Source organism: Antennarius striatus, chromosome 2 (genome assembly GCF_040054535.1).
Source record: "Antennarius striatus isolate MH-2024 chromosome 2, ASM4005453v1, whole genome shotgun sequence".
Lineage (NCBI taxonomy): Eukaryota > Metazoa > Chordata > Actinopteri > Lophiiformes > Antennariidae > Antennarius > Antennarius striatus.
Window position 1 is genome coordinate 8,134,144 of NC_090777.1, and position 27,759 is coordinate 8,161,902.

The 27,759-nt window shown below is 45.1% G+C and overlaps 1 protein-coding gene across 3 annotated transcripts in view; it reads right to left on the bottom strand.

The window, feature by feature from the left end:
• The window catches only part of klhdc8b (kelch domain containing 8B), a 165,841-nt gene that overhangs the window by 14,695 nt on the left and 123,387 nt on the right, over positions 1-27,759 (bottom strand). For all 3 annotated transcript variants that reach the window (XM_068338920.1, XM_068338937.1, XM_068338928.1), the window contains one exon: positions 11,927-12,028. In XM_068338920.1, coding sequence (XP_068195021.1) covers positions 11,927-12,028 — 102 coding nt within the window. The remainder of the gene's footprint in view (positions 1-11,926; positions 12,029-27,759) is intronic.

Here is a 27,759-nt window from a genome sequence, read left to right on the forward strand (position 1 = left end):
TCCCCACAATGGTCCAGTGTGTAGACTGTCCCACACGGAAGAACAGAACCATCGATCTGTTCTACGCTAATGCTAAGGAGGCATACACCGCCACCCCCCTCCCTCCACTAGGTAAATCAGACCATAACCTAGTGTACCTACAGCCCACCTACATCCCGCTGGTGAAACGGCTGCCAGCAACAACACGACAGGTCAGGAGGTGGTCCCCAGAAGCAGAGGAGATGCTGAGGAACTGCTTCCAGACCACCGACTGGGATGTTATTGTGGGCTCACATGGGGAAGACATTGAGGGGGCAGCTCAGTGTTTTACAGACTACATAAACTTCTGTGTGGACACCGTGGCCCCTGTCAGGACAATCAGGTGTTACCCCAACAACAAACCATGGGTAACCAAGGAAGTCAAGGCTGTCCTGAACAGGAAGAAGCGGGCGTTCAGGAGCAAGAACGAGGAGGAGATGAGGAAGGCCCAGAAGGAAGTGAGACTCTGCCTGAGGGAGGCCAAGGAGGCGTACAGGAGGAAGCTGGAGAAGCAGCTGGGGCGCAACCAAGTGCGGGAGGTCTGGAATGGGATGAGAACCATCACCGGACACGGGAAAGGGCGCAGCACTGTGGAGGGGAATATTGAACGAGCGAATGAACTTAACAGCTTTTTCAATCGGTTCAGCTCCCCCACCACTCCCGGCTCCTCGTCCCAGGCCTCTCCTGGCCTACAGACCTCTCCTGGCCTACAGGCCTCTCCTGGCCCTACAGACCGCTCCACTGATGCTCCCTCCTCCTGTGCTTCCTCTCCTTCCACCCCTGCCACTTCTCCCGAGCCCACTCCAAGAACTGCGAAGCTCAACGGCCCCACCTCAACCACTGGACTTCCTACCTCGCCACAACCTCCTGCTCCCACCACGACCGAGACCATCATCACTGCAGACCTGGTGACGACAACGCTGAGGAGGCTCCGTCCCTACAAGGCGGCTGGACCAGATAAGGTCTCCCCAAGACTCCTCCGAGCCTGTGCTTCGGAACTAGGGGACCCCCTGCAACAATTGTTCAACCTCAGTCTGCGGCTGGGGAGGGTCCCGTCACTGTGGAAGACCTCCTGCATTGTCCCTGTACCCAAGAAAGGACGCCCTACTGAGCTCAACGACCACAGACCGGTCGCTCTTACCTCCCACGTAATGAAGACCCTAGAGCGACTGGTCCTGGAGCTCATGCGTCCACAGGTGCAGGGTGCTATGGACCCTCTCCAGTTTGCCTATCAGGCCAAGGTTGGGGTTGACGATGCTGTCATGTACCTCCTCCACCGCACACTCTCCTACCTGGACGCCGGGGGCTGTGCCGTCAGAGTGCTCTTCTTCGACTTTTCGAGTGCCTTCAACACCATCCAGCCCCAGCTCCTGCAGGATAAACTGACCTCCATGGCTGTGGACCCCTACCTCGTGAGCTGGATTACGGACTACCTAACGGACAGACCCCAGTACGTCCGTATGGGGGACTGCTTGTCTTCTATGGTGACCAGCAGCACGGGGGCGCCACAGGGGACCGTTCTATCCCCCATTCTCTTCACCCTCTACACATCAGACTTCAAGCACAACTCGGATACATGCCACATACAGAAGTACTCCGATGACACCGCGATAGTGGCATGTATCCGGGAGGGTGATGGGGGGGGGTACAGGGCATTGGTGGCTGACTTCGTGGAGTGGTGCCAACAGAACCAGCTCCAGCTCAACGTCTCCAAGACAAAGGAGATGGTTCTGGATTTCCGGCGGGCACCTCCCTCTCCACAGCTGGTGATCATCAATGGCAGTGAGGTGGAGGTGGTAGAAAACTATAAGTACCTGGGACTGCAGCTAGACAGCAGACTGGACTGGTCACTCAACTCCAACTGTGTGTACAAGAAGGGGCAGAGCAGGATGTACTTCCTAAGGAGGCTGGCCTCCTTCAACATCTGTCCTAAGCTCCTTTTCATGTTCTATCAGTCCGTAGTCTCCAGTGTGCTGTCATACGCCATTGTGTGTTGGGGTGGGGGGGCCAGGAAAAGAGATATGGACCGTCTGAACAGACTCATCCGCAGAGCGGGCTCAGTGGTCGGGCTGAGCCTGGACTCTGTGGATATGCTTCTGGAGAGCAGGACCATGTCTAAAATTAAGGCCATCATGAACAACACCAGGCACCCCCTACACACCACCTTCTCCCAGCAGAGAAGCACCTTCAGCGGCAGACTGCTGTCACACAGCGCCTCCACAGAGAGGCTGAGGTCCTCCTTCGTGCCCCGTGCCATCAGGGGGTACAATGACTCTCTCAGGAGGAGCGGGGGGGAGGTGGCGAGGTCAGCACGGGGTTGAAAATGGATTTAATTTAATTTAAATTTAATTTTATACTGTTGTATATATATATATATATATATATATAATTTATTTATTTTTATACTGTTTTTATATTTTAATTCAATTTTATACTGTTTAGATTTTATTTTATACTGTTTATATTTTAATACTGTAATATTTTTAAATTTTATACTGTTTATATTTTTAGTTATAGTTTAGCATATAAGTCCTGTTAGTGCTGCATGTGCCTGTCTGTTAGTGTAATGTATGTCTTGTGGTATGTCCTGTGATGTCAGTGTTTCCTTTTCTCCTGGTGTTTATCCAGTATTATTTGTTAAGTAATGCCTGAGCAGTGGATATATGCAATTTCCTCCGGGATTAATAAAGTATCTATCTATCTATCTATCTATCTATCTATCAAGAGGAAATTTTAATAACTGGATCTCCGTGGGTTTTAATTAAATACCCCTGCTCTATAATATTCTTCCACCAGTCTTTCCACAACATATTTCTGTTGTTCTTGGTGTATTTGTAGAGAAGGGTGACTTCATACATCTTTCTATAAAGTCAGTTATTTTGGAAAAACCTCTCCAAGGAACCATCACCTTATCGTGGTGGAGAGGTTTGCACGCCCTAAGGATCCCGGGAGCTATGTTGGCGAGAGTCTTGTACTGCTGGTAGGGTCACCTAAGGCAAACAAGTCTCAGGTGAAGGGCCAGACAAAGAATGATTCCAGAAGATCCCATGAAAAATGGAAAACGGAAAAACGTGACCCTGCCCGGAGGAAGCCCGGGGCCCACATCTGCCAGGCCTGGATGGAGGGCCCATCAGAGAGCGCCTGGTGGCCGGGTCTGCCACGGGGCCCGGCCGGGCTCAGCCCGAAAAGACAACATGGACTCTTCCCACCCCTGTGGACCCACCTCCCGCAGGGCAGACCGATGGGGTCGGGTGCGCTGCCATATGGGTAGCAGTGACGACGGGGTCACGACGAACCAGACCCGGGCGGCAGAAGCTGGCTTTGGGGACGTGGAATGTCCCCTCACTAGCGGGGAAGGAGCCGGAGCTTGTGTTGGAGGTGGAGCGTTACCAATTGGATCTGGAGGGGCATACCTCCACGCACAGCCTTGGTTCTGGAACCAAACTCCTGGATAGGGGTTGGACCTTGTTCTACTACGGAGATGCGTCAGGCGTGAGGCGCAGGGCGGGTGTGGGGATACTCACAAGCCCCCGGCTGAGTGCCACTGTGTTGGAGTTTACCCCGGTGGATGAGAAGGTCGCCTCCCTACACCTTAAGGCTTTGAGAAGGAAAACTCACTGTTATTTGTACGTATGCACCAAATATCAGTTCAGAGTATTCGGCCTTCTTGGAGTCCCTAAATGGGATCCTTAATGGGATCCCTGCAGGGGACTCCATTGTTCTTCTGGGGGACTTCAATGCACACGTCGGCAATGATGGAGATACTTGGAGGGGCGTGATTGGGAGGGATGGCCTCCCTTATCTAAACCCGAGCGGGGTTATGTTGTTGGACTTCTGTGCTAGTCACGGATTGTTCATAACTAACACCATGTTCAAACATAAGGATGCTCATAAGTGTACTTGGTACCAGAGCACCCTGGGTCGGAGGTCAATGATTTGTCCTGTGATCGTATCATCTGACTTGGAGAAGGCGTATGATTGGGTCCCCAGGGATATACTGTGGGAGGTACTGCAGGACTGTGGGGGGCCATCCAATCCCTGTATGCCCAAAGTGAGAGCTGCGTTCGGGTTGTCGGCAGTAAGTCGGACTTGTTCCGAGTAGCTGTTCGCCTTCGCCAGGGCTGCACTTTATCACCAATTCTGTTGGTGATTTTCACGGACAGGATATTGAGGCGCAGTCATGGTGAGGAGGGGTTACAGCTTGGTGGCACCGCCAAATCTGAGGCCATGGTCCTCAGCAGGAAACCGGTGGACTGCCTTCTCTGAGTGGTGGCTGAGGTCCTTCCATAAGTGAAGGAGTTTAAGTATCATGTGGTCCTGTTCACGTGTGAGGGAACAATAGAGCGTGAGATTGGACGAATTGGGGCAGCAGGAGCGGCATTGCAGTCGCTTCACTGCACTGTTGTCACAAAGAGGGAGCTAAGCCGAGAGGCAAAGCTCTCCATCTACCGTTCAATCTTCGTTCCTACCCTCACCTATGGTCATGAGCTATGGGTCATGACTGAAAGAACGAGATTGCGGATACAAGCAGTTGAAATAGGATCTCTCAGGCAGATAGCTGGTGTCTCCCTTAGAGATAAGGTGAGACACACTGCTGTTCGCGAGGGGCTCAGAGTAGAGCCGCTGCTCCTCGCGTGGAAAGGAGTCAGTTGAGGTGGTTTGGGCATCTGGTGCGGATGCCTCCCTAGGGAGGTGTTTCTGGCACGTATAGCTGGGATGAGACCTTGGGGCAGACCCATGACCAGGTGGAGGGATTATATCTCAACACTGGCCTGGGAATGCCTTGGGATCCCCCAGTCAGAGCTGGTGGATGTGGCCGGGGAAAGGGAAGTTTGGGGCTCCCTGTTGAAGCTGCTGCCCCCGCGACCCAATACCGGATAAGCGGTGGAAATGGATGGAAGGATTTTGGAAAATAAAATTGCTGCCATAGCAATGGCACAAAGTAAATTACCAGGGACTTTATATTGGCATATATTAGTCAAATGTGAAGAATGTCACATTATTGTGTAAGCTCCTGAAAGACAATCTTTATCAATCCTAGTATATAATATGAGGTTTTTTGGTCAAAAGTCACAGAATTTTGATTTAAATGTGAAATTTTCAATGCTTAAAAAAATTCGGAAATCAAATCTCTACTGCACATCCAGTGGTTTATAACCATCCATTCATCCATTTTCTTCCGCTGTATCCGCCGCAGAGGGTCACGGGGAGCCAGAGCCGATCCCAGCTGGCATGGGGAGTGAGGTGGAGACACTCCGGGCACGACGCCAGTGTGCTGTGGAGCCACACACAAAGACAGACAACCATGCACACACACACTCACTCCTATCGGCAATTTGGGAATGGTCAATTAACCTTAAGTGCATATTTTTGGAGGTGGGAGGCAGCTGGAGAACCTGGAGAGAACCCACACAGACACAGGGAGAACATGCAAACTCCGCACAGAGTGGGACTCGAACCCTGATCCACCGTGTTGTGCGGTAAAGGTGCTATCCACTGCACCACTGTGCTGCCCAGGGCTTTAAATAATTATGTCAATTTAAATTTATCAAGGTCATATTATTTCTCAACACAGACCCTTTTACTGTCTGTTGTTATAGATTTTCTCTCTCTAGTTCTCCCTCCTTCTTCTCATTTTTTCTGTACTTTACTCAGGTACCATTACATGTCAGCCTCCCCTAAATTGTTGCCATTTCCATGGTGACCCATATCACAACAATTCCTCAAGTGATATTGAACACACTTAGAGAGAGACAGAGAAAAGTGTATGTGTGTGTGTGTGTGTGTGTGTGTGTGTGTGTGTGTGTGTGTGTGTGTGTGTGTGTGTGTGTGTGTGTGTGTGTGTGTGTGTGGTTCTAAGCAGGATTATCATAATCACATGGCTGGAGGTGCCAATTCCAAATCGGCCTTTCAAAGGTACTTTGGCCTCAGATCCTTTATTAACGACCCATTTATTAGCCCCCCTAACACATGCATACACATGCAAATGTAGAATACTGGTAGACATTAATTTATTCTACGCTACACTAGGTGATCAAACACTCCGTTGCTTCTTTTCATGTCCAACAGATATATCGGTAATTTTGTTCCTCCTCTCCTCCTGACTCCCTCTTCCATCCTTTTTATTCCCTCTTTTCTTTTCTCTGTCTCTTCTTGCTGGTGTCAATCAGGCTGATTCTCCATCTTTTTTAAAAAAAAATCTTTCTCTTTCTTGTTTCCAATCCGTTCTTCAGCTGAGTCAACTTCTAATGAGTCTCTACTTCTCTGTCCTCCTTTATTCACTGTTTTTTTCCTCCAGCCCTCCCAACCAAGCCTCAAACCTCCTACTCTCGTTGTGGCCCTATATTTTCTTCTTTGATCCATCTCATCTGGAGCTGTCGTCTATTTTTCTGTCTGTCACCCTTGTAAAACGAGTCTGTTGTACATTTGTCTTTGCCTCCTCTCCTGCACATCCCTCTTCTAATGAAGCATTTCTTCTTTTTCCTCCTCAATCTTTCTTTTACAGAATCTAGAGCACATATTGTGCATATTGTCATCATGATATTTATTTTTAGTCAGGCACCTTTTTTTCTCTTTAACCGGGTGTCGTGAGTTAGAGTTATACTGTATGTTACACAGAGGCTGTTCTCCCATACCAAAATCCGAGTCGTTCATGAAGAAATTAAGTTCTATAATGCGGCAAGTGATTAATTAAGTTCCAGAAAACTAAACTGTCCCTCAGCTCTCCGCAGGCTGCTCAGAGAGCAGGTCAGTGAGAGCCAGCGCTTTACCCACTATCACGGCACTTCGGCGATGCCAAGTACCAAGAAAGGCCAAGAAATGGGCGACTAAAGCATGAGAGGCTGGGTTACCATGCAACCAAACATTAGCCCTGCTGGAGGAGGAGAAGAAGAGAGTCTTTGACCAGTCCCGCCCATGAGGCGGAATGGGAACTACTTTGAGTCAGGCAAGATAACCGAACTGTTTCTGACTTCGCTATTGAATTTCAGAGCAGAAGCCAACTTCATGGATAGGGGGGCAGCTATCAGATGGGGAATATCCCTGGAGAGGATATAGCACCCACTGGTTGTGAATTACCTTAACGGCCAGAGAATCAACCCCTCACCCCCTCAAGCACTCTCCTCAAGCTGAACATTTCTGGAAATCATCAGGAGAAGATTACGTTTAATCTGATAGAGTCACCACACTGCCCCGTGTTGCTGGGCCATCCCTGGCTAAACAAGCACAACCCACAGACGAACTGGAGGAAACATGAGATTAAGGGCTGGAGCTCATCTTGTTTTGAGTCATGTCTCGTCCAAGCGAAAAATCGTGTTCTTGCTTCTCGAGGTGAGGAGATTCCTTGTCTAGATTAGGTCTCTGAGGTGTATCAGGACCTGAGAATGGTCTTTAGTAAGTCCCCTGTGACCTGTTTACCTCCTCACAGACTATGATTGCTGTATTGATCTTACATCAGGGGCAGTGCCACCTAGGGGTCACCTGTTTTCTCTCTCCCGTTTAGAGCTCCTGGCCATGGAGAAGTACCTGTAGGAATCGCTGGCTGCCAGGATCATCAGCTTGTCGTCACCAGCTGGGGCTGGGTTCTTTTTTGTGGGCAAGAAGGACAGTTCCCTCAAACCTTGCATTTACAACAGTGGGCTGAACAAGATCACCATCAAGAACCGGTACCTCTCTTGTCCATGGATTTTGAGCTGCTCCAGGGACCTGTGCAACGCTTACCATCTGGTGCGTATAAGGGAGAGGGATGAGTAGACGACTGTGTTCAACACACCCAGAGGGCACTGGGAGTACCTTGTGATGCCACTTGAGTTATCTAATGCTCCAGCAACATTTCAAGCTCTCATTAAAGGGACAGTAAAGCCAGAATGAACCAGGTCAGTATTTGAAGTACATAATTAAACAAAAAGGCTCGGTGACATTTATATATATATATAAAATATAAATAAATAAATGTCCCTCTCACCCTTGTGGGATGGTATCTGTGTGTCATCCTCAAGCTCGAGTCCTCTACCAGAGGTCTGGGAGTCTGAGGGTTCTGCATAGTATCTTAGCTGTTCCTTGGACTGAGCTCTTCTGGACTGAGGCTTCAGATGTTGTTCCAGGAATCTGCTGGAGCCACTCTTCCAGTTTGGGGGTCACTGCCCCAAGTACTCCTACTACCACTGGGACTACATTAACCTTGATCTTCCACATATGTTCCAGCTGTTCTTTCAACCCTTGATATTTCTCAATCTTTTCATGTTCCTTCTTCCCAATGTTGGCATCAGCTGGAATCGCCACATCTATCACCACTGCTCTCCTCTGCTCTTTGTCCACCCCCACTATGTCCAGTTTGTTAGCTAGCAGCTGTTTGTCAGTCTGGAAACTAAATTCCCACAGGATCTTAGCCTTGTCATTCTCAACCACCTTTGGTGGTATGTCCTATTGGGATTTGGGTACTTAGTTCATACTGGGCACAGATGTTCCTGTACACTATCACAGCTACTTGGTTGTGCCTCTCCGTGTATGCTGAGCTGGCGAGCATCTTACACCCTGTTACCACATGCTGGACTGACTCTTGGGCTTCTTTACATAGCCTGCACCTTGGGTCAGATCTACTGTGGTAGATATTGGCCTCTATTGCTCTTGTATTTAGGGCCTGTTCTTGTACTGCCATGATCAGTGCCTCTGTGTTGTCTGTCAGTCCACCTTTATTCAGCCATTGGTAGGTATTCTTGATATCAGCCACTTCATCTATCTGATGGTGGTACATGCTGTGTAGGGGCTTGTCCCTCCATGATGTCTCCTCCTCCTCCTCCTCCTCCTCAGGTTTCTGCTGTCTAAGGCATTCACTGAGCAGTTCATCTTTTGGGGTCATCTTCCTGATGTACTCTAGGATTTTCAGTGTTTAATCCTGGACAGTGGCCATGATGCTCACTAGTGTTCGGCCTCCCTCTTTCCACTTAGTGCACAGCCTCAGGTTACTGGACTTGGGGTGAAACCCTCCATGCATGGTGAGGAGCTTTCTAGTCTTGATATACAGTATGTGGCTTCTATCTCCTCATTTGGCCAGCTTCTGATCCCCGGGATATCTGATGACTGGCAGTGCATATATTTTGATGGCTCAGACCTTGTACCTACCATTCAGCTGAATTATCAGGACTTGCCCTACTCTCTGGAGGTATTTGGCTGCTGGTCCCCAATTGCCCGTAGGAGTGAGTGTGTGTGTGAGTGGTTGTATGTCTTTGTGTGTGGCTCCCCGGTGCACTGGCGTCGTGCCTGGAGTGTCCCCTGCCTCACGCCCTATGCCTCTGGGATAGGCTCCAGCTCCCCATGACCCGCTGTGGCGGGTATAGCGGTGGTCATATGACAATGAATGAATGACTTCCTTGCAGCCTCTTCATTATTGCCATTAAGCTGTGGGATTCAATGGTATTTGTAGCTGTCCTGGGTGTCTCCTATCCTGCCCCCTGGTAGGTCAACCCCTTCATTTCTGATCATCTTGCCCCTTGTTGATACTGTCCGGCCACACACACACACACACACACACACACACACACACACACACACACACACACACACACACACACACACACATATACAGTGGTACCTCTAATTTACTCAAAATTTTCAAGTTATGAAATGCCTCAACAGGAAAATATTGCCTCTTGTTATAAAAGAAATTTCAGGATACGAAAGGTAAAAATACAATATCGGGTTGCTACTCGCAGCTCCCAAAGATTCCTGAACGCAACATTCTTATAGTTGCTCTGCCATTGGCTATTACCTAGCATCTTCCTGGCATCCCATTTGCTAAGAGGGACCTCTGTGTGTAGATAGATAGGTGTTTATGCAGGGTTCTCGTCATTCGGCTCGCGACCCATGACGTGTTCTGATAGTTTTATGTCAGTCAGGCAAAATATGGAAAGTTAACATAGATGCTCAATTAACACCAGTGGTGAGTCTGATCTGAATTTGATCACAGGTTAATCATTTTAACTCCTAGAATGTTAGCTATTGCAACGATACAAAAGACTAACTTTGTATTAGTAGGAAATAAAGTTGACCAAATAAAATGTGTATTGTATGTTTTTATTGTCCAATGAGGTTGTGATGATGTAACTTAGACTGTAAAATGATTCTCGAAGATGGTGCCTTTCACTGCTCTGCCATCTTGGATAATAGCCAGGTTGACTGGGTCATCATTGGGGTCTTCACTTTGTAGGGTCGGGTGTTGTTCATCTCTAATCGTGGCAATAATATGAAGAACAACACAAACATTTGACAGGCCCTCTCTGGAACTACCCTGAGGTGATTTAGGCACTGGAAAGCAGCAGTGCCTACAATGTTGAGCAGTGATCAGTCTATAAGTTCCAGGAGATGTTTTTTTCAGACATATTACTTTGCCACTGTGTGAGCAGCCTGTGCTCAGAGTCTCCTGTCTGGACCAGCCACTTATTGCACCGCTACATGTTCAGTTCTGGTTAAAAGCTGTGTCAGATTTCAGTCCAACTCAATGCAAGTTGCCTTTCGGAGGGTCAGATATCCAGTAACAACATCAGTGGGGAGGAGGCTGATGTAAGAAAACTCCCTTGAGGATGTGAAGCGTAGCTTTGTCTGAGGGTCCGTGTAGTTTGCAGGAAGTCCAGAAATGTCAGAGTATTTCTTATTTGGCTTCACAGAGGGAGGAGCATCAATGTTGTAGTCATAGTCATCTCGACCCGACTCTCGTCCTGCACTGAGCCTGGCCTAATTGAAGTTCTGTGGGGGGCCGGATTCAGCCTCGGTTTCCATGGGTAATCCCTGTCCCCCAGCAAAAAGCTTGTGATGTACGTATAGTAGATATGTTAAAATGGATTAAAGCATGAAGACAAGTCAGTTATTGCAAAACCTATACGCCTACCACAATACAGTCTGTTGCTCAGGTAAGAATCAGCGTATACTGTATCTGTGAATCAGAAACTGACCCAAACCTCTTTGCCTCCACATCAGACATGTAGTGTGCATAGTCACATCTGATCTAGACAAATTTTTGTATATCTATGATGCAGTCCTTAACATTCATACAGTAGTCAGTCTGCATGTACCTGCACATTTATGCTGTGTATGGACTTCCTATTCACATCATTTTCTTTATTATGTGAGGGAGCCTTGACGCGAATGTGGGTACCATCTATGCAGCCAATTACATTGGCTGTATAGACGCAGCCAATGTAATTGTAACTTTAATTTAAGAAAATTAAAGTTACAAATCTACGTCTGAGGTTACAGCACATTGTAATTAAGAGAATATAATTTCAAATTAATTCATTAGATTTCTACATGTCATTCACCTGCAATTCTTTTGAATTCCTCCTTGATGTTGTGATGGGTTTATTGCCAGGGAAATTTGACAAACCGGAGAAAAAGTCGACGGGGCATTTAAATGTAATACTTAAATATTTCTCTGTGAATTAATGCTGCACTTCCATCCTCATCAAATGGACATGCCATGTTTGCATCTAAAATGCCTTTGAAATACAGAGTAGTTTAAGAAACCGAACTTTGGTCAAACTCTCCGTCCGACAGAACCAGGAAATGAAACAGGGTGAGTGGCTTTGAAAGAGGGCAAAGTCAGAGGAAACCCTGGGTTTCTGGACTAAAACCTGCTCCCGACCAGGTTAGCTCCAGAGAGTCTATTTCTGCAGGAATAAAGGCAGAGGTTCAGTTTACTACACTTCATGAAACAGGGTTAAGTTACCTCCCTTTGTGAAAACAGAAACCCTGGGTTGCCGTCATTTCAGGGTTAACATAACCAGGGTTTCCACTAAACTTGTTTTGTGAAACGGACCAATTGTTAGAAATCAGCAAGTAGTTGTTTTCCTCCTTTCCTTATATCAATGCACATTTCACCACCACAAATAGAACAGGGAATAAATGATGTACTGACCTAGACCACCAGCTGCAATTACTCTTCCTCCTAGGCAACCTGCCACAAAGTCAGCCCTCTTCTCCCTCATCCTGGATGTTCTGCTGGGTTTGATCCAGATACCTACCAGAGATTAAGACATTATATAATGTTAGCCTATCCCAACAAAATACAGATTCCATGTGGTTTTAAAGAACACAATTAAACTTCAGCTATGTAAGTTTTAGAACACTGTGAGCACATTTGAAATATCACATATTTAGAGACAGGTAGACAGACAGACTTACCGACCGACCGACCTATAGATAGAATATCAGTTTCAAATGAATCCGCATTGATGGATGGATGGATAGATATAAATACATATAAAAAAAGCATTTTTGATTTAATTATGAACTTGGTCTGTCCTATTTTTTTTTACCTAACACCTGTAGTGTGAGCTGGGAAGTATCAGAGTACTGCCGAGGTGCCCTTGAGAAAGGCGTCGTCCCCCTTACAAGTTGCTCATTAAGGCTCAACAGGAAGAAATTGCCACTCTACCTGTCACTGCATGCCTACAGGCCCCTTGTGTGTGTGTGTGTGTGTGTGTGTGTGTGTGTGTGTGTGTGTGTTTTACAGGGCCTGCATATACTACAGTAATCACTTGCACATCTGCGCTTCAAGATCACTTCATTGCGGATTTTTAGCAGGTAGTCATGTGATCCATACGCGCATTCTTTTGGCTGACAGCATCCGGAAGTGCGCTGCGTTCCGAGACTCATTGAACGCAGTATCCTTCTGTTTGTTGCAATATTGCGGAATTTCACTATTTACCGGTGGTCCTGGAACACATTAACTAGAATCACTGTATATGCATGAAGGAGTGACTAACAATGTCTGGTAGAGTGGTTTAATAATCTACCTACAATTACTACAGTAGAATAAAGTTAAATAAAATAGCAAACATATACATCAACATGATACATTTTATCTAATTTGCAGTGGCTTATGTGTGAGTTAAGTGCTATATTGATATATACTTTATTGATTCATGAGGGGGGAATTACTTTTCATACAGTTGTACTACGCCAGAAAAAAAATGAAGGAGAATGTCTGTATAAGGAAAATTTATTAATGTTTCGTTAATAAGTTGATAGCAAAACAAATTCCATCTCATGTCTCCAGACCTGTCCACTTTGTTAGCCTGTTAACCCACAAACAGTTATCTGGAATTGCATCCATGTTTCACTAAAGCACATCAGACTGCGTTAACTTGGCTACCCGGTCCATTTAGCCAGCAATCTCTTAATGTCTGTGGCAATTCTCGGGACACACAGCTTTAATTATCTCCTGTCCGTATAATGATGTTACCTCCACTCATTCCTTTACCATTTGCAAACACCGTGTTTTACTCCACAAGTCATCTGCGATGTTCGCCGGGGCTCTCTTATGATCAGCTGATCTAGTGTATACATAATGAAGTCACGAGTCATGTTTGGCTGACTGTAAAAGTAGCCCCATGATTACTTAACAGTTATATCATTAAAAATACGAGTGAAAAACATGACAAAAACTTCTGAACTACCGTTCTGCATGTATGCATGTGGCACATGTGAACCACATCTGGGGGGATGTGGCAGGTCTTGACAGATATAGCTCATTAACTTATAAGGGCCAGCTCATTCAAACGAGGCTTCTCGAGCAAAAGTATATTAGATCTACCTTCAATCAATGATATTGAGGGCTAAGGATCAGCTTTGGGAAAGACATTTTAAATAAAGTCTAGTTGGACATCTGGCAGCTGAATGACATTAATTAAAAAAAGCACGAGATGGGACCTTTAAAGTTTCCTAATAAGGCAAGTATGTCATCTTCAAACGACAGTGTAGATGTGAAAGTCTCACCTGGTTTTTATTTGGAGCCAATAGACCATGGACAACCAGAGATTGTTTGCATTTGATCAAAGAAAACATATTTAAATGCCCACTTCTACTCGTGTGATCAGACGGCAGGTGCTGTATTTCTGTCCATATGGTCGCCGTTTTGGGGTCAAAACTGCTGTCGCTTTTGTGTATTTACAGTCAGTGACGTGATCAGAGTGTGACCAGTAAGTAGTTGTCAGACGCTAACCATGGCTAGTGGCCAGCTGGGGGTCTTCGGTTAAGGAGATCGAAAAAAGAAATGAGAAGAATCTGTTGTTTGGAGACAAAAATGAGGAGATCGTTAAATGTTCAGCAGGCTGTGGAGCTGTTTTATGGCGAGGAAGAAGGCAATGTAATTTTATTGTAATGACAAGATGACCAGGTTACTGTCCGGAGCAATGAATCACCATTGATTAGACACTGTTTTGTTTATTTCCGTATTGTGAATTTTATAACCCCATTTTATATGCCATTAACGTTGTGTATTTATGTAAGTTCATATATTCAGGAGATCAGGGCTGAAATGATAGGAGAAGCTATTTAAATTCCCCATCCATCAAGTACATGTCAACAATAATGTACTTGAAAAAAAATCTAGTTTTTCACAGTTTAAACCTGTGTATTCTTTCTGGGCTGCTGACCAGGTAGGAAAGAGTGTGTGTGTGTGGGGTGGGGGGGTCGAGGCACAGTCGAGACCCGTGAACTCATCTGCTCTGTCTGAACTGCTGACCAGTTATGAGGAGAAGAAGTAAGAGAAAAGTACTTAAATGATCCCTCATGAGGAATTTTTTCTCTCACCACTGTTTGCCACTGTTTGATTTTCCTCTGAGTGAATTTCTGTTGATACTTTATATTAAAGATTACTTATTTATACTTTCCTCTTCGAGTTGCGCATTTGGATTCAAATCCTTGTTTGGCTCTGACAGTTATGAAGGAATCCCAGCCCAAGAGTCACCATGATGTAGTGATGTGACGTTTGGTATTGAGGCTTTGAAGCGTGTGTCGGGTAGGGGAGGGGGCGTTCCCACGAAGCGCGTATTTAGGGTTGGAGCTGAAAATGATGATTTCAGCGAGGGCAGAGAGGCTTTTTGTTGTGGTTACACCTTTCGTCCACACGACAACGCAGATATCCGGGACGAAAACACTGGCCAAAGTGAAGTTTTTTGAAAATGCCGGGTGTACTGTTATCAGTAGCTGTCGTAAAGTGAGGGGGTTTGGTATGATTTACGGCTGCTGTAACGATCGTACGAGAGATCTCACATGGCAGTAAAGAGTACTGAACCTGATAACAAGTTACAAGACTTTTCATTAATAGCATAACAATACATGGTACCAGGAATTAATAAACTTATGACAAGGACAAACGGAGATGATGGAGGGGATAAAACCGCCCGGTCACCTGCAGCTGGATGGAAATGTGGACGAAAATTGGCGGACATTGAAGCAACGGTTTCTTCTTTACATCATGGCGAATGGGAGAACACAATGTCGCTTTGTTGCTAACAGTGGCTGGCCCGCAGGCTATCGAGGTGTTCAATACCTTCTCGTTTATGGAGGGAGAGAAGACAGATGATCTGGGGCATTTCGATGACTACTGTTCACCCCGAAAAAATAAAGTTTATGAGAGGTACATGTTCCTATCTCATATGCAGAAGCAAGGAGAGTCCTTTGGAGCGTTCTTAACTGACTTGAAGACGAAGGCACAAACATGCAAGTTTGGTGAACTTAAAGACAACATGATACAAGATCAGATCATGTTTGGTGTGTGTGACAAGCGGGTGAGAGAGAAAATGTTAAGCGACAGTAATCTCACTCTAGACGGCACCGTAAAATTTGAAATGCTAGTGAACTTTCTGCCATGCATGCAAAAACTTTCGGACAGAGTAACACCACAGCGTCCAGTTTAAACACACTGGGACAGGTGGACATCTCTGTGGACGTTATAAATAAAAAGGACACGGAAGGACGTGCATAGTCACGGAAAATGATGTCCTATGACTGCAGATGGTGCAGAAACAGAGAAGCAGTTTGACGGTGACCCGCATATGGTAAAATTTGTGCCAAATGTAGACATAGAAATCACTTGGCTAAGATGTGTCTTGAAGATAAAAAATATGAGAGTAAGAAGACAGTACATGCTGTTGATACAGAAGAAGAACTGTCGGCTGGAACAGTGTAAAGTGATGTAAAACAGGCTGCAGGTGGAAGAGACGTGCACGCAGTGAAACTAGAGAGTGAAGTTTGGACTGCTGCTATGCTGGTGAATAACACCATAGTGTCTTAAGCTGGACACAGGGGCTAAAGTAAACCTAATAACCTGGAGTGATGCACAAAATCTCAAAGTGAGACCCAAGATATCAACCAAAACAGTCGCTTTGAAGGTGTATAATGGACAGAGAATAGAGATGAAAGGAACATGCAGGCTGACGATTAAGCACAAGAACCGCCTTCATCAGTTGATGTTCATTGTTGTACCTGATGGACACGAGACATTATTGGGAGAAGAAGCCTGTGTGGATTTGAGCAGGTTAAACGAGTCTATGCCATAAATAAAATGGTAAATGTGCAACGTGCCCCGAAAAGCAATACAGATCAGTCTCAGGATGCCATAATACACAAATATGCAGATGTATTTCAGGGCTTTGGAGCACTGCCATTCACATACTCCATCAAACTGAGAGAGGATGCACAACCTGTAATTCATGCACCCAGAAGAGTTCCTGTAGCTCTACGTCACATACTGAAGGCAGAGCTAGACTGCATGGCGAGCTTGGCTATCATAAAGAGGGTAGAAGAGCCCACAGACTGGGTAAATTCTATGGTCTGTGTCAAATCAAATAAAAATGACAAACTCCGTGTTTGTATGGACCCCCAAGGACCTTGACACTAAAATTAAAAGAGAACACTATCAAATTCCAAAAAGGGAAGGAATAATCAGTGAAATGACTGGAGCAAAGTATTTTTCTATGATGGATGCCTCGCATGGCTTCTGTCAATTGAACATTGATGAAGAGAGTGCTAAGCTGTGCACCTTTAATACTCCATTTGGTAGGTACTCATACCAACGTTTGCCTTTTGGAATTTGTTCTGCCCCTGAAATCTTCCACCGTGCCATGGAGCAAATTATTGAGGGGCTGGACGGCGTGTGGATCTGGTTGTGTGGGGCGCCACACAGGAAGAGCATGACACCAGAATGGATAGGACACTCAGGATGATACAGCATTATGGCCTCAAATTGAACAGAGAAAAATGTCAGTTCAGTGTCAGTGAAATCAATTTCCTAGGAGACAAGATCACTGCAGCCGCGGTTCAACCAGATGAGGTGAAAGTAAAAGCAATACATGACATGGAGAAGTCACAGGACAGAAAAGGGGTGCAGAAAGCCCTTGGGATGGTGAATTATCTGGGGAAATTTGTGCAAAACTTAGCTGTAAAAACCGCTAATTTACGAAAGCTGTTACACGTGAGCATGACACAGAATGGAAGGAACTGTTGAGTGTTCTAGCCAGCGAACCTTTACTGAAGTTCTTTTGCCCCGAAAAGAAAAGAAAGTTTCTACAGATGCTTCAAAAGACGGTCTGGGAGTCGTCGTCCTCAAGGAGGACGAGGGGGCGTGGCATCCAGTAGCATATGCATCTCGCTCAATGACAGAAACGGAGTGCAGATATGCACACATAGAAAAAGAATGTCTAGGTCTGGCCTTTGGCTGTGAAAAATTTCATACGTATATTTATGGACTCCCTAAGATTATCCTTGAAACAGATCACAAGCCCTTGCTCGGGATAGCCAAGAAAAACCTGTGTGACATGTAGCCACGGATACAGAGACTTATGATGAAACTGCAGCGATATGATTATGAACTCACAGATGTACCCAGCACTCAGATGTTCATTGCAGATACACTATCAAGAGCTGTTATTTATGTCACGCAGGACACTGATGAGGAAGACGATGTGGTTCAACACGTTAACATCGTCTATGAAGCGTTGCCAAGGCACTCGGAAACAGCTATTAAAGATAGCCGCAGAGACTGCAAAGGACCCCATTTTGAAGAAAGTGATGAAAAATCTAAGAGAAAAAGAAAAAAGGGGTCGTGTAAACAATATTATCACATTCAGTCAGAGCTCTCTGTGGTTGATGGACTGCTGCTTAAATGTGACAGGATTGTCATACCCACATCTATACGCATAGAAATGCTCATCAGAATACACGAAGGGCACCTGGATGCAGAAAAATCAAAAAGGAGAGCATGTGAGGTCCTCTACTGGCCAAATATGAACTCTGACATTGACCAGCTGGTCGGTGAGTATGCTACATGTCAGGAGCATCATTACAAACAAACAAGTGAACCCCTCATTAACAGAGAGAGCCCATCTCCCTTGGGAGAAAGTAGGCACTGACATATTTCACCATGAAGGCAGAGACTATTTACTAGTAATAGATTACTATTCAAACTATCCTGAGACATGTCTATTATCCAGCATCACATCAAGAGCTGTGATATGTCAGCTGAAGGTGATCTTTTTCAGGCACGGCATCCCACTAACTCTGGTTTCTGACAATGGCCCAGCCTATGCCAGTCATGAGTTTCAGGCATTTGCTTCAGAGTATTAGTTCAATCATGTAACCTCCAGTCCTCTATACCCACAAGCCAATGGAAAGGCTGAGAAAGGAGTACAGATTGTGAAAAGACTGTTTAAGAAGGCAGCGCACAGCAATACAGATCCATACCTGGCCCCGATGTCATACAGAGCAGCCCCACTGGAAAGTGGAAAGTGGCAAGTCACCAGCTGAGCTGTTGCTGGGGCGCAAAATTCGTACTCGACTGCCCAGTCACATCACACGTACACCTGAACACTGAGATAAGGTGTAAGGTGTAAAGTGCCGCCCATGTTCTGACCAGGACCAGTGCCAGAGACCATATTTCTCCTGTGCTGGCTTCTCTGCACTGGCTTCCTGTGAAAGCTACGATAGATTTTAAAATACTCCTCCTCACTTACAAAGCCCTTCGTGGCCAGGCACCGACCTATCTGAAGGAACTTTTTGTTCCTTATAATTCATCTAGAGCATTACGCTCTCAACATACTGGCTACTGGTGGTTCCTAGAATTTACAAAAGTAGGACGGGAGCTAGAGCCTTTTGCTATCAAGCCCCTCTATTGTAGAACCACCTCCCTACCTCAGTTCGGGGGGCAGACACCCTCTCACTATTTAAGACTAGACGTAAAACTTTTCTTTTTCATAAATTTTACAATTAATGGCAACTTAGGTTACTACGTTTATTTTCATATAGACCTACACTGCTGGAGACTCAACATCCAGATCACTGAGTTCCTCTCTCCTCCTCCTTCTCTCCAACCATCTCTGTTACTCCTCCTCTTCTCTGATCTCACTCTCCAATCACACCCTACTAACTAAACTTCTTCCCTGGAGTCTCTGTGCTCTATGTCCTCACAGGTTTTTCTCAGGTTCACCCCTCATCCACCCATCTGCTATGGACCTGCTCTTCCCATCCCACCAGTACCACTCCTAACCTAATCATCGGCTGGGGTACGACTTCCTTTTTCCTACGCGCCACCATACTGTTCCACCCCTCATCCACCCATCCGCTGTGGACCATCTGCTGTGGACCTGCACCTCCCATCCACCAGTATCACCCCTCACCTAACCATCGACTGGGGTCCTGCTGCCTCTCTTCCTTCGTGTCATCTTACTGTTCCACCCCTCATCCGCCCATCCGCTGTGGACCTTCCTCTGTGGACCTGCACCTCCGAGCCCACTAGTATCACCCCCATCTCTCCATGTGCTGTGGACCTTCTCCTCCAAGCCCACCAGTACCATCCCTCAACTATCCATCGGCTAGGGTCCTGCTTCCTTTCTTCCTCCGTGCCGCCATACAGTCATCCACGCAGCTGTAATTGTGCCTTGACTTTAGCAACCTTAACCATATTGATACTGTCTCTATCTGGCCTATCTGTCACTCTCTCTCTGTCTCTCTCTCTCTGACGCTGTTCTTACTTTCCTTTGATTTCTTTTCCACCCAACCGGTCGAGGCGGATGGCCGCCCAAAAGAGTCTGGGTCCTGCCCGGACTTTCTTCGTCATCGAGGGAGTTTTTCCCCATCACTGTCACTTATGCTTGCTCAGGAGGGTTCAGTTGGGTTTCTCTGTCTGTTAAAGCGCTTTGAAATGTCTGCTGCCATAATTAAGCCCTATATAAATAAAACTTGATTGATTGATTGAACATTTCTAGATTTATTTATTCATTCATTCATTATTCATTCATTCACGTTCCTCGCAAAGTAGATTTTAATTTCTAAGAAACTTATTTTCAAGCTCTGTTGCTCCCATAGAAAATAATAAACCACACACATGTCATTTTTAATTTGCAGGTGAAGAGTTTGCCTTGTTCACAGCACCTGACGTACAGTAACAACACGTCATCAATGATGAGGCGTAATCAATCCAGATATGACAATTAAGCTGGTGATGCTGCTGTGATGACGTCTCGGAATCCCGACTTTTATCTCACAACATAGACCTTGTTTTTTTCCACTGACAATAATCATCCTATATAACTCGCGCACACGAACACATATATATATATATATATACTGTATAGATTTATATTAAATATGCATGCATGAATATGTACCGTATTGGCCCGAATATAAGACGACACTAAGATGAGCCCCTCTTTTGCAAGACTCAAGTTTGAAAGAAGACTTTTTGAACACCAAATGTAATTTTTTTACAGAAAATAATTACAGCACATCTGAAACAAATGATTATAACAATATATTTGAGAGAAAAAGCATGTTATTTTGCCTCATTCAAATCATGCAAAAACTGTCTATCACATCTTAATATCTGAACATTTAAATATGTAAACTAAAGTGCAATTACATTTGCAAATGAATGGTGAGTGGCACTGTCTTGCTACAATCTGAGAACCGACCCACTTTTCTCCAGATTGTCGCAACGTTTCTCCATTTTCTGCTGTCTCTTCCCTTATTTCCTCCTTTTTCTTTCTTACCGTTATTTTTTATTTTTCTTCTTCGTGCTACCGCTATATTTTTTTTTTCTTCATGACAAGGGTTGGTGTTGATCAATGACCAATTTTTCAAACTATTTAAGTACGCAGATGATATGGCCTTAGTTGCCCTGTTACTTAAATCAGACCCCTGTGGTGTAGATGCCTATCGTGCTCACACTGTAGCACTTGAAGGGTGGTGCCACACCAGCCAGCTAGAAATCAACGTAGGCAAGACAAAGGAATGAATCATGCTTAAACCAGAAATTACTATACTGCCAGTCTTGCTGGATGGCCAACTTATAGACTCTGTAGAGGACTTCAAATACCTAGGCACAGTCCTAGACTCCCAGATGAGCTTCTCTGGTAACACAGAGTATATTTACAAGAAATGTTCCCAGCGACTTTATCTACTCAGAAAGCTGAATAGCTTCAGTGTTAGTCAGCAGGTCTTAGAACTTGTGTACAAGACCATGATTGAGAGTGTTTTGACATTTCATCTTTCTGCCTGGTTTGGTCACTTAAAGTGTAAATTCCTGAACAAACTGTCTAGGATTGTGTCAATGGCTAGCAAAATAATTGGCAAGCCCCAAAAGGCCTTAAGCCTATTGTACAAGGAGAGGGTGAGGAAGAAAGCTCTGAGCATCACAGCCGAAAGCTCCCATCCTCTCTCCAGAGAGTTTGTGCTTCTGAACTCTGGTAGGCGCTACAGAGTTCCCCTAGTGACCAAAAATATTTATAAGAAGTCTTTTGTCACCAGAGCAGTCAACATTCTTAATTTGACAGAATGACCTACTGCATGATGGTGATAATGGTGGTAACGATGGTGATGATGATGATGATGATGATGATGATGATGATGATGATGATGATGATGAAGCAGGTTTTTTGATGTTGGACTATCTCTTCTTAGTGCTGTTGTCTTATCTTTCTATGGTGTGATCCTCACTGCTGTATTGTGTCTTAAATGTCTCGTCTGTAATTCTGGTGAGCCAAAGATGAATTTCCACCCCGGTGGACAATAAAGATTTATTATTATTATTATTATTATTATTATTGTTAAATCATTTTTAATGTGGTATATAGACACAATTATCAAAGGTACCAAAAAACGGGAAACCAAACAATAACTACACAGGCGCTTGGCTTAACACAGAGGAGCCAACACATCAGGACAGGACTCAGCAGTCTTCCTTCACCTCAAGGAAGAGGGACACTCACTTCAGGGCACCGATGTTCAGATCTTGGACAGGGAAGATAAATATTTTGAGAGAGGAGTGAAAGAAACCCTCCACGCCAAAGTGTAGAAGCCATCTCTGAACGGGGGGGGGGGGGTGATCTGCGACATCACCTTTTGCCCATTCACAATCATGTCCTTTCAAAACTCCCAAAAAGACTGTCTCAGCAGATTGACCTAGGTGATGTGTCTCATGCTAATGACCCTCAATAGCATACTAAGGTGAAACTCACATTTCAACGACCCCCTTTGACACCCCCATCAACAATCATTGAGGAGCCAGATGGGTTTCAATGACAGTCATTGGAATGTGAATAGCACTGACCACACACCACAGGGTTAATAAGCTGGGACATGACCAGCCACCTTCAGAACTGAAGAAGTCTCTTGGATGAAAGACGAAATGTCTTCAAGAACTTTCTTAACGTCCAGCGGATTGACTTAAACAGCTTTGGATAACCATGACCTGGATAACCGAGAACCTACAGAGACAGGATGATGGGGGATTTGAATCAATCTTTCTGGGCGAACTCACTAAGGTAGTTAAACAACATCACAGTGGTAAAACCCCCGGTGTTGATGAGATTCGCTGGGAAATGCTGAAGGCTGTGAGTGTTGAGGGGCTGTCATGGATGACACGCCTCTTTAACATTGCATGGAAGTCTGGGACAGTGTCAAAAGAGTGTCAGACTGGGGTGGTGGAGCGGTATTAAAGTTGTTTTACCGCACTGTTGCCACAAAGAGGGAGCTAAGCCGCAAGAGGCAAAGCTATCGATCTACTGTTCAATCTTCGTTCCTACCCTCACCTATGGTCATGAGAGATGGGTCATGACTGAAAGAGCGAGATTGTAGAAATGGGCTTTCTCAGGTGGATAGCTGGTGTCTCCCTTAGGGTGAGAAACACTGCTATTTGTGAGGGGCCCAGAGTAGAGTCGTTGCTCCCTCGTGTGGAAAGGAGTCAGCTGGGGTGGTATGGGCATCTGGTTCAGATGCCTCTGGGGCGCCTCCCTAGGGAGGTGTTACGGCACATCCAGCTGGGAGGAGACCTCGGGGCAGACCCAGGACCAGGTGGAGGGATTATATCTCAACACTGGCCTGAGAACGCCTTTGGATCCTCCAGTCAGAGCTGGTAGATGTGGCCGGGAAAAAGGAAGTTTGGGGCTCCCAATTGAAGGTGCTTCTCCCGGGATCCGACTATGGATAAGCAGTAGAAGATGGATGGATGAATTGTTCGTAAGCCATTGTTTCTTAAATTTCAATCTATGATCACTATTTGAGTTCATTTCCATTTCTACTCTCGATATGAAAGTACTATTCCCTAAGACTGGTGAGACACAATAAAAGGACATAAAAACAACACATGACAAAATACAACACAGGTACAGGTCATTTTAAGTCGTTGGTTGTCAAAAACAGTGCACAGAAAAATCGTAAAATATGTCATTTCACTCGAATTAACTTCTGTCTGCCATGGATATTGAACTCATAAAATCTCCAGAAAACAAGTAAAAGCACAAAATATGTTCCTGTACAATAACTAAGAATAGAAACATACAATATCATATTAAAAAACATATAAATAGTCCCAATATATACCATTAAGCATCACGTGTAACTCACACGATTGTATTATCTTCCTCTAATCTCAATTCAAAACATATTTCAAGGAACTCTTGACCAGTTTTTAAGTACATCCAACAACAGCAGCCAGAGTCTGCCTTTGATGCTAATGATCCACTGTACAGTATTGTTGTAGGTAGCATGTATCTTACCTTCAGAGCAAAAGAAGAGGAGGAGGAGGAGGAATTATTGTCGTTGAAAGAGACTCTATCAGAGAGATCATCGCCACTATTATTATCTTCAAAAGCCTTTGCTTTATCAAAGTATCCAAGGTACGAAGCCTGATTGCTGAGACGCTCACAGACATAACAGACAAGAACAAGATGCGGGAATAAGTGTTAGAGATGTGCGTACACAGCAGTGCAGTTCAGTGGGGATAGTGGCAGAAAGGGAAACTGCAGGCCAACAGTAGGATATGGTTGCGTGCGTTTGCTCTTATCTCTGAATGTTTTGTAAGTTTGTATGTTTGTAAGTTGAGGACTACCTACACACACACACACACACACACACACACACACACACACACACACATATATATATACAGTATATATATTTACAGTGCACCCTCGCACATTTGTGCATCAACGATTGTGACTCCACCTCATCGCGGAATTTTAGTAGGCAGTCACGTGATACCGTACGCATATTCTATGGGCTAACGGCATTCAGAATTGCGCTCTGTTCCATCAGTCTTGGACTTTTGTGAGACACAAAAGTGCTTTAAACAGTCGTTAAGAATGTGGGAAAGGTAATACAGATAGAAGGTGGTTTAGTATCAGTATGGGGAGGGTTCATGAACGCTTACAGTACTGTAAATAATAAGATAAATAGATTGCGATCTTGATCATGGATTCCTCAATTGCGTGTGGTTCCTGGAACGCATTAACTGCAAAGAACAAGGGTGCACTGTATATATTTATACAAACACATACACACACATTGAGATGGTTACTGGTTATTTTTCTGGGAGGCTGCTGTGGTCAGTTCTCAGGTCCACTAGCCACTGGGCATCGGTGTTGTGTGATGCTTCTCTTTCCCTTATGCCCTTAGAGTATTTCTCCACCTCAGCTCCTGGTGGGTCTGACCGGCTGATGTTATTTCCCTGCCACTGAGAGTATACCTTTGCTGGTTGAGTGGAGAAAGTCTTGTTTTTTCTTCCGGCCTCTATCTCCTTGGTGTATCTCTTCAGTCAGGTAGCCAGAGCTCTTCGTTTCTGCTTGGCAATTGAGTGCTTCAGGTAAGGATAGCTTGTTGTATTTCCTGGGTACCCCTTTATTCACCATGTTCCCTTTCTGCACCTCAGCTACCTGGCTGACTTCTCTCCGTTTTGCCTTTATCTTGGCCTCGTCTCTTCCATGGAGGGTATTGCTTGTTATGCCTTGTATTGATCTCATATCCCAGCATCTCAAGGATTACTGTTGCTGTACTGTCAATCGGCTTGTTGGTCTCAGTTATGTTCCCTGTGGGGATGGTTCTTATTGCGGTATTCACATATTCTATCAGATCTTCTGAAGGTACTTGACAACTAAGCTTTGGAGACACCAGGTTTCCAGTTGGGTCAAGATCTTCCTTCTCATATCAGTAGCTCTTGTATTGAGGCTGTCTATGTCTCTTGGGGCTTGTTACCCAATCTTGGATTGTGGGGAGAGTGGTGAAATCCCCCCGCTGACCTGGAGTCCTGGTCGCTGATTTTTCAAATTACAGTATACACTGTATATATTAAATAGTGTCCTTGATGACGTGCAAGTTTTATCTCATTGAGGACAAGGGAGACAGTGAGGGGAAGGAGCAAGTGTCTCCCATGAGCTGTAGTCACATGATACCGTACTCGCATGCTATTGGCTGACAGCATCCACATGTGTACTGTGTTCAGAGATTTGCTGTTCCTCCTGCAAGTTTACAAAAGTGTTTTAAAGAGTCTATAAGCATGTGGGAAAAGGTAGCACAGATACAAGGTGGTTTAATATCAGTATGGGGAAGGTTCATAAAGGTTTAAACGATACGCAAATAATAAAATAAATATTTGGTCGCTAAATCACTGATTTTCGTTTTTCTCGGGTGGTCCTGGAACACAATAACTGCAACAAATGATAGTTAAATGCATTTTAATTCTAGGTTTTTTTTCTAAGTAGAAGGGTTCATTAAAAAGATGTCTAAACTGTAGTGACAAGTAATCCATTCAATTTTCTTTTTATTCAGCTGCCTAATGGTGAGTCTTATTGCATAAATTCTTAGTAAAACAAAACAAAGAGATAACGGAACCTTCCTACTTGAGTTAAAAGTAATGGTTTGATTCACACAATGTACACCTAGCTTAAAAATTACCACTGTGAGAGGAAGATGAAAAGAGTACTTTGAAGAGTTGATGAACGTGGAAAATGAGAGAGAACAAAGACTAGAAGAGGTGGACCAGGAAGTAGCAAAGATCAGCTAGGATGAAGTGAGGAGGGCATTGAAGAGGATGAAGAGTGGAAAGCAGTCAGTCCTGGTGATATACCTGTAGAGGTTTGGAAGCGTCTAGGAGAGGTGGCAGTAGAGTTTCTGACTGGGTTGTTCAACAGGATCTTAGTGAGAAGACGCCTGAGGAATGGAAGAGAAGTGTGCTGGTGCCCATTTTTAAGAACAAAAGAGATGTGCAGAGTTGTGGCAACTACAGAGGAATAAAGCTGATGAGCCATACAATGAGGTTATGGGAAAGAGTAGTGGAAGCTAGACTAAGGGCAGAAGTGAGCATTTGTGAGCAGCAGTATGGTTTAATGCCAAAAAAGAGTACTACAGATGCAGTATTTGCTTTGAGGATGTTGATATAGAAGTACAGAGAAGGCCAGAGGGAGCTGCATTGTGTTTTTGTAGATTTGGAAAAAGCTTATGACAGGGTGCCCAGAGAAGAACTGTGGTATTGTATGAGAAAGTCTGGAGTGGCAGAGAAGTATGTTAGAGCAGTGCAGGACATGTATGAAGACTGTAAGACAGTGTTGAGGTGTGCTGTAGGTGTGACAGAGGAGTTCAAGATGGAGGTGGGACTGCATCAGGGATCAGGTCTGAGCCCCTTCTTGTTCGCTATGGTGATCGACAGGCCGACAGACAAGGTTAGGAATTTCCATGGACTATGATGTTTGCAGATGACATTGTGATCTGCAGTGAGAGCAGGGAACAGGTGGAGAAGAAGCTAGAGAGGTGGAGGTTTGTCCTGGAAAGGACAGGAATGAAAGTTACCTGCAGTAAGACAGAGTACACGTGTGTGAATGAGAGGGACCCAAGTGGAAGAGTGAGGTTACAGGGAGAAGAAATCAAGAAGGTGGAAGTCCTTATGGTCAACAGTCCAGAGCAATGGACAGTCTGTAAGAGATGGTGAAGAAGGGTGTACAGGCAGGATGGAACGGGTGGAGAAAAGTGTCAGGTGTGATGTGTGACTGTAGAGTTTCAGCTAAAATGAGACGAAAGGTGTACAAAACTGTGGTGAGACCAGCGATGTTGTTTGGTCTAGAGACAGTGCCACTGAGGAAAAGACAGGAGACAGAGCTGGAGGTAGCAGAGATTAAGATGCTGAGGCTCTCTCTGGGAGTGACCAGGAAGGATAGGATCAGGAATGAGTACATCAGAGGGACAGCACATGTTAGAGGTTTTGGAGATAAAGTCAGAGGCCAGACTGAGATGGTTTGGACATGTCCAGAGGAGAGATAGTGAATATATTGGTAGAAGGATGCTGAGTTTTGAACTGCCAGGCAGGAGGCCTAGAGGAAGACCAAAGAGGAGGTTTATGGATGTAGTGAAAGAGGACATGAAGGTAGTTAGTGAGAGAAGAAGATGCAGAAGACAGGGTTAGATGGAGGCAACTGATTCGCTGTGGCGAACCCTGAAGGGAAAAGCTGAAAGGAAAAGATGAAGAAGAAGAAGATCCTGGACATTGGCCCTGATGCTCAATTGTCCTCAGCCTCCCTCTTTCCGCTTAGTGTACAGCCTCAGGGTGCTGGACTTGGGGTGAAACCTCCATGCATGGTGAGGAGCTTTCTAGTCTTAATGGGCCCGTTTCACAAAGGTGGGGTTAACATACCTTGGGGTAAA